The sequence below is a fragment of the Electrona antarctica genome, assembly GCF_951216825.1.
Source record: "Electrona antarctica genome assembly, chromosome: 1".
In the NCBI taxonomy this organism is placed as follows: domain Eukaryota; kingdom Metazoa; phylum Chordata; class Actinopteri; order Myctophiformes; family Myctophidae; genus Electrona; species Electrona antarctica.
In genome coordinates, this window is record NC_136806.1 from 18,574,820 (window position 1) to 18,589,926 (window position 15,107).

The 15,107-nt window shown below is 44.6% G+C and overlaps 1 protein-coding gene across 3 annotated transcripts in view; it reads right to left on the minus strand.

Moving 5' to 3' along the window:
- Positions 1–15,107, minus strand: part of sh3tc2 (SH3 domain and tetratricopeptide repeats 2) — a 36,701-nt gene that overhangs the window by 19,683 nt on the left and 1,911 nt on the right. Inside the window, exons 2-9 of one of the 3 annotated variants that reach the window (XM_079508755.1) lie at positions 9,102–9,277; positions 7,471–7,569; positions 5,533–5,673; positions 4,893–5,020; positions 4,533–4,638; positions 3,909–4,052; positions 2,043–2,244; positions 340–413 (exon numbers count right to left, since the gene is read on the minus strand). In XM_079508755.1, coding sequence (XP_079364881.1) covers positions 340–413; positions 2,043–2,244; positions 3,909–4,052; positions 4,533–4,638; positions 4,893–5,020; positions 5,533–5,673; positions 7,471–7,569; positions 9,102–9,126 — 919 coding nt within the window. In that variant the 5' untranslated portion in view covers positions 9,127–9,277. Of the gene's footprint in view, positions 1–339; positions 414–2,042; positions 2,245–3,908; positions 4,053–4,532; positions 4,639–4,892; positions 5,021–5,532; positions 5,674–7,470; positions 7,570–9,101; positions 9,536–15,107 lie in introns of those variants that run through there. The other 2 variants (XM_079508753.1, XM_079508754.1) reach the window with 2 other exon arrangements.

Genomic DNA, 15,107 nt, shown 5'->3' on the forward strand with positions numbered 1-15,107 from the left:
TGTCAGTTACTGTATGAGCATGTGACTCAGGCATTACAGATGTGCCATTCTAACTCTTCACACTTTCCTGAACTTTTCCTGAAGATTTTCTGAAAATGCATGTCTTCCTTGCCGGTTTTATTCAGGGTTATAGCCTTGCTAATTCTACTGCTTTGCTACTGCAAATAAGTGTCAAAGAATTGTCATTTCTCACTGACGTTGTTCTGTTCCTAACAATGCACTGATAATCTACTGAATTGCCAATGGCAGGACATGACATGTGAAGTTCTCAAACGGCACATCTGTATGTCAATCCATGTTTCGGTTCTGTGCGTATGTTGTGTAACGGAAGCGTCGTACCCATAGGATGATCAAACAGTTCCTTGTCTGTCGGCGAGCAAGCAGCAAAGCCAGGGTACTTCCTCAGGAACCATCTGACAAAACAGGAAACGGTTCACAGGAAGAAAAAATGCAGTGCCCGGTCATGGGTACAAATGGCCCCATTCATGTCAAATATGTGGAAGGAGAAGTGGTCACATTAATATAATTAATGCATTCATATTACTGTATGGTTGGCTCATTCAACCAAAACAGTTCAGCAGGATAATTGGTATAGTTAGTATAATGTTAGTAATACATAGGCTACTGTAATTTTCAGTGGTGTAAAGTAACTAACTACTTGTACATTTTGAATTCCCTGACTTGTAACAGAGTAAAGATTTGTTAGTACTTGTCCCCACCATGGGTAACTTTGTTGTGCTCTGTGCACAGAACGGGTACAGGATAGGCTGTATGTGACTTTATAGAACTGATATGTTAGAGGCTGCATGCATGTGGGCTCCACAAAAACGAACCGGGGCAATTTTAAAGCAGTCACCGAACGCAGCGCAACGCAACGCATCGTAGGCAGTGGAGCCACCCTTCATTGATTAAAAAGGGAACATTCCCTGACGGTGACGGAGACGCAACGCTGACGCGTCCAGTGGAGCCCCGGCGTTACTGGTAGAACTGGTATGTTAGAGGCTGCTGTGACGTACTGGTAGAATGGGTATGTAGAGGCTACTCTGTGACTTACTGGTAGAACGGGTATGTAGAGGCTACTCTGTGACTTACTGGTAGAAGGGGTATGTAGAGGCTACTCTGTGACTTACTGGTAGAACGGGTATGTAGAGGCTACTCTGTGACTTACTGGTAGAACGGGTATGTAGAGGCTACTCTGTGACTTACTGGTAGAACGGGTATGTAGAGGCTACTCTGTGACTTACTGGTAGAATGGGTATGTAGAGGCTACTCTGTGACTTACTGGTAGAATGGGTATGTAGAGGCTACTCTGTGACTTACTGGTAGAATGGGTATGTAGAGGCTACTCTGTGACTTACTGGTAGAATGGGTATGTAGAGGCTACTCTGTGACTTACTGGTAGAACGGGTATGTAGAGGATACTCTGTGACTTACTGGTAGAATGGGTATGTAGAGGCTACTCTGTGACTTACTGATAGAAGGGGTATGTAGAGGCTACTCTGTGACTTACTGGTAGAATGGGTATGTAGAGGCTACTCTGTGACTTACTGATAGAATGGGTATGTAGAGGCTACTCTGTGACTTACTGGTAGAATGGGTATGTAGAGGCTACTCTGTGACTTACTGGTAGAATGGGTATGTAGAGGCTACTCTGTGACTTACTGGTAGAATGGGTATGTAGAGGCTACTCTGTGACTTACTGGTAGAATGGGTATGTAGAGGATACTCTGTGACTTACTGGTAGAATGGGTATGTAGAGGCTACTCTGTGACTTACTGGTAGAACGGGTATGTAGAGGCTACTCTGTGACTTACTGGTAGAATGGGTATGTAGAGGCTACTCTGTGACTTACTGATAGAAGGGGTATGTAGAGGCTACTCTGTGACTTACTGGTAGAATGGGTATGTAGAGGCTACTCTGTGACTTACTGGTAGAATGGGTATGTAGAGGCTACTCTGTGATTTACTGGTAGAAGGGGTATGTAGAGGCTACTCTGTGACTTACTGGTAGAAGGGGTATGTAGAGGCAACTCTGTGACTTACTGGTAGAAGGGGTATGGTAGAGGCTGCATGGCGCTGATGGGCACCAGGCCATGGAGCCCGGTGGAGATCAGCGTTCCTTCCCACATGTTCTGCTGGCCCGTGTCCCTCACCATCAGCAGGTCGTGCTTCTTGAAGGACAGCTCGTCGTCCTCGTCCTGGTTCCGCTCTCCGCTGGCGCACAGCGCCTTGGCGAAGAAGGAGCCTGCACACACGATGTGTCCCCAAAGAAATGTGCATGGGTAGACGGTTGGACACAAAAGACGCACACAAACACGCGTGCACGCACAAGCATGCACGCACACCCAGTGCAGGAATGTGTTTGCATGAATGGATGCACACACATGGATGCAAAGACGGTATTTCTTTCAGCACAGGTGCGATGCTGTAGCAAGTCACTGTCACGATTTATGCTTGACTCAGTGGCGAAACACTCATTGATATCCATGATATGATGACCATCCACTACTGTATCAGAGAGACTGACTGCATGTGCACAATGATATGAGATCGAGATGCATGCTTTGTTCCTGTTCATTCTGTTCTTATCCTCGTGTCCATATCTGCTAGGGACGTCATATATCCACTGTTCATACTGTATTTCTCTCTGTGTGTCTAATAAACTAGAATGAATGTGCACTACAGCCTGGTGTTGACATTATGTTCTCAGATCCAAACCCACCATCCCTTTGGTTTAGATGGAGACTCATGAGGGACAACTCAGGTGGTCAACCTAAATCACAACAGTCACTACACTTCAATCAAGAGTCTCAGCCATACAGCTACAATTATATAGTGTGTCCTCGTTCAGTCAACTGCGGATGATGGATGTCTCCGCACCACCTTTTAAGTTAATGTAATTCTGAGGGCTATTTGCCAGCATTGCATTTCTGTTATGAGTTTCCCCTGAAGCCTTTTGCCTCAGGGTAATGCTCAAAAGGAAGTAATGATGTCTGAAATGGCCAGACTGCCAGAAATCAATATCATATTTTTTCCCCTATATACGCTATAATGATTCTGCTACACCATGTGACTGACCTTTTTTGATGCTTAAAAACAAGAATGGTAGGAATATGCTTATAGGTTCACACTTTTATGTATTACTCATCATAATTCATAGCATCATATTCGAAGGTGTATTATAATTAGCAGTTTATCAGTAACCAACCACATATCTCTGCTGTCGGGGAGAAACCACCTAACTCCAAAATGTAAATTTTTGGTGGTCCATTTGATTTGATTGTGAAACATCTGCATTACCTACTGTAATTTACAAGAAGTCTACACAATGTAGAGCATGTAGAATAATTATTGTTACGTTTGTTGTCTCTCCTAATGGTACCACATCAACACAGCATGGAATTGTGGAAACGATAACAAAATGTTCCAAGTCTTATGTCCGAGAGGCTAGATCATCAAATGAGGTTCGTGGCTCAAATGACGAGCAAAACTTTAATGGGCCCTGACATGAAAAAGGTTGAAAACCCCTGGCCTATTATTTGTTTTATGATCAGTACTTTTTACAATAAACAGGATCAGGATTTCTTACAAATAAACAGGATTTTTACAAATAAACACAAGCTACAACAACAACAACAGAATACGTATGCATGGACATTATGTATGAGCACAAAAACATATAAATCAATCAAATTAAAATAAATGAATTAGTTTACACGACCAAACACGCAGCATCATCAACCGTATCATAATGTATACTAAGCCAGTAAGCAATCAAAAGGGCATTGCCTTGATGTGATGGATCACATCAAGGACCTGCAACATGAACACGTTCCACTTCGAATCATATTTATCTAACTGATTATTCACCCCTGGCCTATTATGATTGTACTGTATGACATGACTCACCTTCCTGGAGCAGCAGTCCCAGGTACAACGTGGCCAGGTGTTCCTCGTCCACGGTGACGTTGATCTCCAGCTCACTGAGCAGCACTGGGTCCAGCCACACGGACTGGTCACACAAGAAGTTCTCCAAGCAGCGCGCGACGTAGCCTGGAACAGAACACAACCCAGCTTATTTTTGTGTGTGTGTTTTACCAGTTGTACTGGGTGCTACAACGCTGTTGGATGCTGTAGCACCGATCCATCTGTGTTGCCAGATTTTGCGAGAGAAATAAGCAACCAGGTCGAAAATAAGTCCAACAGAAGCGACTAGAGAGGCACTTTAAAGTGCCGATTAAAATAGCCAATCTAAAAGTATGTGGGGAAACAAATCTTGGAATATTTTTTGAAACATTTTAACTACACAAATGTTGTATGGGGGGCCCTCCCTGGCACCAAATATTTTCAAATGGGGTTCTGCGGACAAATACATTAATTTGGGGGTCCTGGACATGAAAATGTCTGAGAACCAGTGGTTTAAATAATACATTTTTTTCTTAAGCAAGCCTAAATAAGCAGCTACACTTTTTTTTACAGAAAAACAAGCCCACAGTCGCTTATACTAAGCGGACATGGCAATATCCTTCCTACCTAAAGCGAGGTACGTTGAGAACTTCCAGATTTCCTCCACGGTCTTGAAGGTGAGAACGAAGCTGTCCTTCTCAGCGTGTACAGACACCAGGCGAGCAGAGAGGTCCTGCAGAGAACATGATATATGCTTTCATTTAATCTTCTTGTATTGAATGTACGGTTGCTTCTTCATGCTATGCTCTGCCTGGTTTATACTTAGTTGCAGATGTCAACTACCTATTATAGCAGTCTGTATTGTAGGTGTGAAAGCAAATGTAACATTGATTTTTCTTTCTGTTAATATAACAGTAATGTAAATGTAAATAATTCACCACAATACGATGACATGACGTGAGAACAATGAGGGTGTGTCTCACTAACTTTAAACAGCTGGATGACATCTTGGCTGTTGCTCTCCACCACTCTGAGTCGCGTGCGCAGCGCCTCCTGTAGGGCGCGGTCAGGTAGCACGCTGGAACGCTTCCGCCCCGTGAACACCAACACGATGTCTAGACAGGAATGATAAACAACAGCAAAACCCCACCGTGAGTGAAATGTCCACTTTCTTCTCATGGGGGTTGATGTGTGTGGACAAATCTGGACAAAATCCTCTCTCAATAACCCAAGAAGATCAGCTTCTAAGAAACAGAGCTGGCTGCCAACAACAGCCTTGACGCACTGAACCAGTAGGCCGTCTATCTGGCCGAGGTATCGAGGCAAAGGTTCATTAGAAAGCATCCCTAAGTGAGCTCGTGTTTCAGTGAGTGAGTCTCTGGAGGGACGACCATGCTATTAGGAGGGACGACCATGCTATTAGGCGCCTGAGTGGACGCCCGTGGGAAGCCATTGAAACCCATTTGAGAGGAAGTTACTCCGGAACTTACAGGAAAAGTGTGATGGACGCAGTTAGACTGCAGCGTAGGTAAAACTCTGGCAGAGAGTCAGACAGATGGGCATGTCAAAAGATACTACATACATGAGAGCGGGGTAAAGCAAAACAAAACATCACAACAGAAGATACCTGAGGAGAACTTCTCTCCGACTCCCAGCGACACCGTGCTTCCTCGGTTAAAGGCCTCCTTCCTCTTCCAGTAGCTGTCAGACTCCACCCCTCCTTCCTCAGACTCCTCCTTCCCCGGCCCCTCCTCTTCCTCTCCTAGCCCTGGAGAGATCAAAGGGAACACAGGCTAAGATCAGTGCATCAGACATGGCAATGCAACGGGGATTATCTTTATCTTCATGGACGAGATTTGGATAAAGGTCATGTCCCGAACGGTGTATAAGCTGGTGTTTCTAAAACGGTGCAGGCCTGTCTGTATGTACACACACATCAGACTGGCTTTGCACACACACAGACACAATGTAAACATTGTATTATCAGACCGGGGTCATCACAGGACGTCTGTGACGTGTGACTGTGACGTGGTCGGGGGAAAGAGTTGAATGTTTTACCACCGAAGAGAAATAACTCATCTTTAGTGCTCATCAGACGATGTGGGTATGATGAGCTGGTACATTGCAAGGGTGTGTTCAGTCTGTACTTAAACAGGATCCTCATCTGTTTCACGCCTATAAATATCAGCCAGATGGTGGTTGGTTCTACAGAATAGTCTGTGACTGTGGGTTTCCCCAGACTGGCTTCCATTGTGCACAGAGGATGTATGTCCCAAACAATTTGTGCGACATGTCCTAATTGTGTGTCACTGACGGAGAGTTCATGCTTACTTCCAGTTGTGGGGTGGGCGATATGGAAAAATATAATATAATAATATTATATTATAATAATAATTTATATGATATTATTTTCAAGCAGTATCATGACACACCATATTATCACTATTTAAGTTACCGTACAACCATCTACAACAAGGTAACGAAGGTAACGGAAACTAAAAGAAAAAGGAGTAACCATTTAGACTTATACTTATTGATACCGTCGTACTACAGAACTAATTTTGGGGTGCGGGCCACATTGGTCAAAAGCTGACTTGATGTGGGCCACAACCAGTTCTCACACACATTCACTTATACAGCATTGTTTAGCTACTTAAATTATTGACATGAAAAACAAACATTTGAAAGTAGAAAATTTCAATTTGAAGTGAAAACATTACCATGTCTAAGCAAACATTTGACACCCCTGGTCTCGGCGATATTTATCACCATATTGCCCACTATGATTCCAGTGCCTCCTCCTGCTGTATCTGTGAGTATCACCATATTGCCCACCCCTATGCTTCCAGTGCCTCCTCCTGCTGTATCTGTGAGTATCACCATATTGCCCACCCCTATGCTTCCAGTGCCTCCTCCTGCTGTATCTGTGAGTGTCTTGAGCTTCTGTTTGACTGAATGTCTTATCTTGTTTGTCCTTCACCACAAGGGGTGGATTTGTGTGTCCTTGTACTCTTCTGATTGTCCTGAAACAATTTCAAGTGTTCACTGCATGGTAAGGCTGTCATAGTGATGCCTCACGTATAAACCTCACACTGATTATCTGCCTGATTACTGCATTTAAAGTATGAGGTATAAAGTGCATGCAGCAGCCTTGTGTTCATACACCAGAATGTTTGGGTATTGGGTAAGACTGACGTTATGTATCTTTCGGGACCTTTCACTGCTTCGTCTCAACCATTACTCTATGGCTCTGGTCTCAGCCACCGCAGTGTATTTTTTGACATTCCGTTTTTTCCCCAAAGTTGAATGTTGCCACTACTATTGGAGCAGCCATAAACTACACAGGTTCATCCCGATGTTCTGGGCATCTTTGTAAAGTTAGTGTTAGTAAAAAGCAGGTAAAAGTGTAGCCTAATGTTTGAGGCAGACTAACATCAGTCACTCACTCTACCATTCAATGTAGTAGAAGACATGCAGGTTTACACCGCAGATATGTCGCCTCCGCCTACAGGTAATACGTTTGCTGCGACCATGAGACACGTTTCTGAATTCGTCTATAACTTACCTTGAGTCATGATGTCATTTCCTGAGAAGTGCTCATTGGTTCCCCCCAGAGTGTACGGGGGCTCTGTCCAAAGAGCATCCAGCTCAGCAGGGAAGATGTCTGTGGGAGGAGGGGGGGCATTCCAGAGATCAGTGTTGCGCAAACAATAACACTGTCATGGAATTGTCTAGCCTGATTTCCAGCCTGATTCCTAAGGGGACGTTGCAGCAGTAGAGTGCATTGATACGACTTCAAACTGGTGTTTTTGTCCCAACCCGCACCACAGACCAATCAGAAGCCTCGGGTCGATTCTCAGTTTTGGCATGTCCCGCCTTAGGCCGCCTACCTTGGGGACAGGAGACTTTCCAGAGTGAGTAGAGCAAAGTGACAATACAAATCACAGAACGCAGTAAATCAGGCTGGGAGCCAGGCTAGGAATTGTCCTGTTTCTCATCTAACTCCAATCAGCGGTTTTCATGCAGACAAAACCCCATTGCAGCTTAATGACGAACGGTAACAATTAATTAGGAAGGGGGGGGGGGGGGGGGGTCACAGCAGGGCACACACTGTGCAGCGGTTTAGACAGAACGATGGGTTAGTCACACAGTGGTTTGTTTTCAAAGTAGGGTACAGGCGGGGACCCCCAGCGGTCCTTGAGGGGGTTCCAGCCAAGGGGTCCCCAGTCTTGAGATTATTCTAATATAGAAACTGCATGCTCGCACAAGTGAGCATATTTACATGTTTCAATATAATCACTTTGAATCTATATGATTATGAAAATAAGATAATTACATTTAAACATAGCAGGATTTCATAACAGGGTCCCGCCGTGACAGAATCATTTTCAATCGGGGGACAGGGTCCATTGCCTAATGAAAGTCAATTTGTCGGCGACACAAAACATTAAAAATATATATATATTATTTGAAAACCCCCTGGGTTAGTGTAATAGCTAACAGGGAGTTGGGGGGGGGGGGGGGGGGGGGGGGGGGGGTCTCACAAAGACCCTGCACAGACAGACACACAGCTGCACTGACATAGTGTAGGACGTGCAGCCAAACAGCCACCTATATACAGTACAGTACAGCGGCAAACAAGCTGCCCTGCCCCTGACCGCTACGCCAGTGCACAGTGACATGTCAGCAAGGTCACACACACACACACTGCCAGCCAGGCGTACAATAGTGTCACACACACACAGTCAGGAAGGGAGCTCAGGACATGACGTGTGCGAATAGGAAACCTTTTGTACACCTTGTTCCGTCCATGAACCACCCTTAGGCGTCATTCATCTATGCATTTTAATCTACTGATAGTCATTTTAATATTACTTTTCTTCATTTAAGCAAACCACACACGATTGGTCAGTAGTGCACGTTCACAAACACAGCGGCACAGTACTTGCTACTTGGCAACGTGGGAGGAAGGGGAGGAAGGGGGACAATAAGGCACAGTGCACACACAACTCTGCATGACAGCACAGGAACAACAAGGGAGAGCACAGTCTTTTCCTCCCTTCACTGTCCCACACAACAACACAGAACAAAGTTATAGCTCCGACGGGGGCCACCTAAACACGACACACACACACACACAGTCAGGCTGCTGCGTTTGTTATAGCGTCACACCAACATGCCTCGCTCCCCCTTTACCTTCATGGGCAAGTCTATTACCCATGGTTGTCTGCACAGAGAGCTACTACAGTCCTGTCTTATGTGTGAGCGCACCGGTCCGCGTCATGGCAGTGCGGTAGGTAGGTAGGTAGGTACTGTAGGTAGGTATAGCAGCACATACAGAGCTGCCTGCCTGCCTGCCTGGGACCACCGACCTGTGAAGGAGGAGAGGCAGGTTTTCATCAGACGCTCCTCACAGCAGGGGGAGTCCAGCGGCGGCGGCTTGCAGCAGCAGCAGCAACAGCGGCAGCATGCCGCCATGCGGCCCAGGAGCCGGCAGCCAGCGTCCATCCTCCCATCCGCTGCTCCACCGGTACGAACACTACACTACCGACGACTCCCTCTGTCCCTCTGCCTGGCTGTTTCCTTCCCCTGCTGCTGTTGTATTCCCTTTCCTTCTCTCTCGCTCTCTCTCTCTCTCTCTCTCTCTCTCTCTCTCTCTCTCCCTCTCCCTCCCTCCCTCTCTCTCTGTTATGTTCTTCTATCTACCTCCACCTCCACTGTAGCTCACTCTCTCTCTCTCTCTCTCCCCCTGTAAGCTCCTCTGTCTGTATGAGAGCTCCCTGTGTGTAATCCCTCTGTCTTGGCGATGCACACTCCATCACTCCCTCCCACCACCACCACCATGCCTCTCTCTCTCTCTCCTCAGTAGCTGCCCAGTCTGGGAGCACAATACAAAGCACTCTCTGCTATGGGTTGGTGTGTGTGTGTGTGTGTGCGTGTGTGTGTGTCTGTCTGTGCGTGCATGCGTGAGTGCAGACTAAGTTTCTCTTTGTGTTGTTGAGTGTGTACTGTATGGGTCAGTGAAAATATGTTCAGTATGCATGTGTGGATAAATGTGTGTGGATGTGCGTTTGTGGGTGGAATAATCCCAGTTTGTGTGTAAGTGCGTGTCCTTGTTTTTTTGCTCGTGCGGCTCTCCGACGTGTGCGTGTGTGCGTGTGTGCGTGCGTGCATGAGTGCGTGCGTGCGTGCGTGCATGCGTGCGTGCGTGTGTGCGTGCGTGCGTGCGTGCGTGTGGAGGGTTGTACTCTGCTGAGACAATGTATTGCTGATCCACTGTAAGGCAATGCCACATGCAGACTACAAGGTCGCAGCAGGACGGCTACAGTATAAGGCCTGCACGTCACACAGATCTGGGATCAGCGTATTCCGACACACTCATCACCTTTTGCCCTCAGAACAACAGAGCGGTGAACTGGGACGACCTCATCCAAGTTACCATAGATACCGTAGTGACCCATCTGTGGGTCACCACGGACCAGTTTTTATGGGGTCACGACTCAAGTAAAAATCCCATTTTAAATACAAACGTTTAAATATATATATTTCAAAAGTATATTTATATAGTTTTATACATTTTAAAACAAACAAATCTGTCCATTTCCATGAATACAAATAATAATTAAGTAGTGAAAATAGCCGATCTACGATTTTCACTAGTTTGGGTTCCGAGAAAACGTCTAATCTCTCTTTTGGGTCTCCACCTGAAAGGTTTGGGAACCCTTGCTGTAGTGTATACTGACACTTGGGTACCCTGGGATACCCTGTTCGTGTCCCACGATTATTGACCAGGATGGATCATTATTCACTGACTATGCAACTGGAACATCACACTGTGACTGCACTGCATGATTCTGACGGCATGCCTGCCTTGTTTCAACTTTAAGGCATTCGGCAGACGGCACTCGTTAATATAGATGTTTATAATTATGTGCATAACAACTTATAAACAAGGTTTAAGTATTATTATTAGTGCTGGTCATAATGCATTATAAGCTCAGCACATAAAAGCACGTGTCATCAATATGTCCAGACACAGACAAATGTGTCCGTGGCAAATAGTTGTCCTTGTCCGTGGCACATTTTAGACCATGATCGTCTTATGTTGTTCATAAGACCCACTTACTGAATGTCAGGTCTCCGGGTTTTCTTCAGAATATGTATGACACTGATTTACTACGACACTATGGCATATTTGGAGTCCATCTGTGACACTGCCACATGTGTGAAGAAATGCATTGACTTTTATTTGATGACTTTATGGATTATTATTATTATGGACAATAGAAGATCTACAATGTTTGGTTCTGATTATGTCATGGTTTGACTCTTCCCCTGTCTGCATTTCCGTGTCAGCCACTCACACTCTCCATTCCGACTCAGGCCTTGTCACACACCTGCTCCCACTCCCTCTTCAGCCCAACAGTGCCATGCCCCTTCCACACCTGTGAACACTTCGGCAATTACCCTGCTCCCTATAAGACTGGACTCTTTCCACGCTCCCACTGTCAGAACATACTTCCTTGTCCCCTGTGTTGTACCTGAGTTCCTGGTTCTCTGTTTTTGCAATTCTGAAAGGCTGCATTTTTGGACTTTACTGCTTCGAAAGGTTTGCATGTTCGCCTGCTTTGTGCTTTGAAGAACCTTTGCATTTTTGTTATTTTCTGCATGCTGCTACTACTCATTTGTTTTGTTTGTAGCTTGACGGCATTGTGCTTTAATAAATCATTTAATTTGAACATTCCTGCTCTTGTCCTGCATTATTGCATTTGGGTCCTACCCTTTGACTCACCATGACAGATTATCCTACAATTTGTAGGCTAGTGGTTCATTGGTTCTCAAACATTGCAAGGACCCCCTTGTCCCATAACTCTGAGTGTACAAATGGAACCAAATGGACTCTTACGACCGTTTGGTTCCATTTGTACACTCTCAGAGTGACAGACCTGTCATGGTCATTCAAGGCTAGCTCTTTGTGTTTCTGGTAATATAGTGTGGCAAAAATGTAATTTTGATCAAAAATGTCCACAAGTCAGTATGGCGATGACCCCTGATAACTACTGTGTATATAATACTGTAGTGTCTTGAAACATAAAGACACTTTATAACTGACTATGGTAGTATAAAACATGGGTTCAATCCATTTTCATCAAGGCCCATTATTTATTTGGGATTTGAGCCATGGACCACTATTTTATGAGATTTAGCCTCTCAGACCAAAGAAGAATAGTTTGTTGTCGATGGATAAGATTTTGTCCACAATTCCATACAGTGCTGTGTATTGATGTTGGTACCATAGGAGCGATAACAGGCAAACGTTGCTCAAAATAACAATTCTTCTTACATTCTCTAATTGTGTAAACTTCTTGTAAATTAAGCAATGCAGAACATTTTAACTCATGAGAGTGTAAAATTAAACCAAATGGACCCGTTACATTTTTTTCCATGAGTTAAAGATCTATAAGGGTCCATTTGGTTACCAACTCTGGACTACACTGGACAAAAACTTCTACCCAGAGCAGTGACGTGGAGTCAGTGGGGGCCGGGGCCTCGGCCCCCATGAGGAATTGGACCTGAATATATATATATATATATATATATATATATATATATATTCGCCTCGGTTCGTCCCGTTTGTACCGCACCAGGCCGCGCCCGTTCGCGCAATTCTCGTCTTGCATTGACTTTGTATGTAATCGCGCCGCTCTAACCATCCAAGTCTGGCACCTTAACACCTCTTTTTTCCTCACTGTCCGGGGCGGGGGGTGGTGGGGGTTGGGCCACGTTGCCTGTCCACTTGTACACATGCAGATCAGGCATTGAAATGCTAATCTGGGTGCTTGCTTTCACCTGCCAGGTAGGTAAGGGTATGCATGCATACAGTACTGTACTCTGCTTAGGCTACTTGTTCACAATGAAACCACCACCAGCAAGAACACCCTGGCTGGCAACAGCGATGCCAGCCTGCCGGGCCCCCATGACGATTATAAAAACATTTTGACCCAGAGTACAGGAAGTACTGGAAGTACTGGCTAGGCAACAGCTAAGATTAGATACCAGATGAGGAGCTTTTGATTTGGCCAAGACTTTGAATGGTTTTGATTTTGTCTGCTGACATCATGCACAGTAATAACCTGATTATGAGATTGACTATATGGCAATAATCCGGGTTGTTTTGCTTGTAAATGCTATCTTTAGTGCATCAGCCTCAGGTGAAGTTATATGCCAAATAAGATATGCCAAAATAAGAGATTAAGAGATTCAGGTATGCGGTTAGGCATAAGCTTGGCTCAGGGAGGAGGACGCCCCTGCCATGCAGAGTCCAAGGCACTTTGGGATAATAACATCATATCCTGTGTTTGTAAAATTTAAGACCATAGCTGGATTTCAGAAATGAAAACGATGTTTTATTGTGGTATATATAGACTGTATGTGCACTGTATAGGCACTGTATAGTGCCTATAATACAAAGCCCTTTATAATGTGTGTTACAGTACATTCATACATACACCTGTGGACCACCACCCTCATCAACAGCAGTTATTCTGCGTTCTCACGGGCAGATCATGCAAAAGATGCAAAGCTACAGTGCATTTGTAGCTGTTGCAGCAGCTACAAGCGTCAGATTTGCTTCATAGCTTCACGTCACTGACTTCCATTGACAATGAATGGTAGACTGCGTCTTTGCGTCTGGCCATGTGAACGCAACATTAGAGGTTCAGTCTCTTGCTCAAGGACACTCACAACATGAAGCCAGGAAGAGCCGGGGATTGAACCGGGAACCATCCGTTTTCCAAGTCGCCACTCTCTACCTCCCCAGCCACTGACTGTCACCCCGGTACTGTGTATGAGTGTGAATGTAAACACATTCATTGTTTGTACTTTGTGGACGATGATGAAGCATCATTCATAATAGTGTTCATCATTGCCTGTGTACTGTGAACCATTGCAATTTTGGAAGGAATAATAATCTTACAGTTGAAAGTATCCTACAAGGATTGCTTGGGGAAAGCAATTATTGTTATTTTATTATGTTTTCTTATCAGGCAGTTGATTGATTTAGAGAGACACAGGTTTTGTGTTACAACATGCTTATTAACCACGCATGTTTTTTGAATAGGCAACATTTGGCAAAAATAGCCATTCTACAAGTTCAGCGTGGTGTTGCATGGACATTGGCTAATGTCCAAGACTGTTACTTTTCATCCGTATTAAATTCAAAAAGTAGCAGATCGACAAGCTCAAAATGCGTCCCTTCGCGCCACGTTTTCCAGCTTGTAGATCGTCTACTTTTGTGTGACGCTGTAGTATGATCAAGTAGGGGAATTAATTCACGAAAAAAAGTAAAAACACAAGTGTTAGAGGTATGGTGACAGACATGCACCCAAAAAGAACATTCAGTAGATTTTCTGTAGCCTGAGGTTTTCTGAATAATTAGCCTCAAAAAGTGTTCCACAGGCAAACTGATTTGCCTGTGGACCATGATGTCATCAGAATCAAGATCTGGATCTATCCATTTAAGAAAATGCATTTCAAACAATGAAATGTATTAACACATTGATTGCCAGGTATATAATCAATGTGTTAATAGTTTTCATTGTTTGAAAGGTGATAAAATATGGAGATAAGAGGTTTCTGCCCGACAGCAATGAAAAATATAAAACTGGAGATCCTTCTGTGGACTACTGGCAGACAGTGAGTACAAGAAATGTGGCGCTGATCAGTTCAGCGGTTTCTGGGATTACTATAACTCTGGTCACACAGACAGAGAGGGACACACAGACAGACAGACAGGAGCCATGCTGTCAGAATCTAGGCCTACTTCAGAAGGCCAATTATTTTGGTGGTCCTCTATTAAAAAATGGCTGCTATCTTGTATTTCGTAGCTGTCGGGCAGAAACCGTTTATCTCTAAATCAACTTTTCTGTGTTTTTTCGTAAAATAACTCCCTAGCACCTTAAGGTAGCAACAGAACAGTAACAGTTAAAACATACGTGTGCGTGCGTATACGTGTCTTGTGAAAACATACGTGTGCGTGCGTATACGTGTTTTGTCAACATACGTGTGCGTGCGTATATGTGTCTTGTGAGACTAATGGCTTATGGTGTGTCAAGGCGTATGCTGACAGTGTTTATAGGAACCTTTCTCTGTTTCCCACAGATTTTGCCTAATTTAATAAACAGGACTGTCACAATCTGGCCC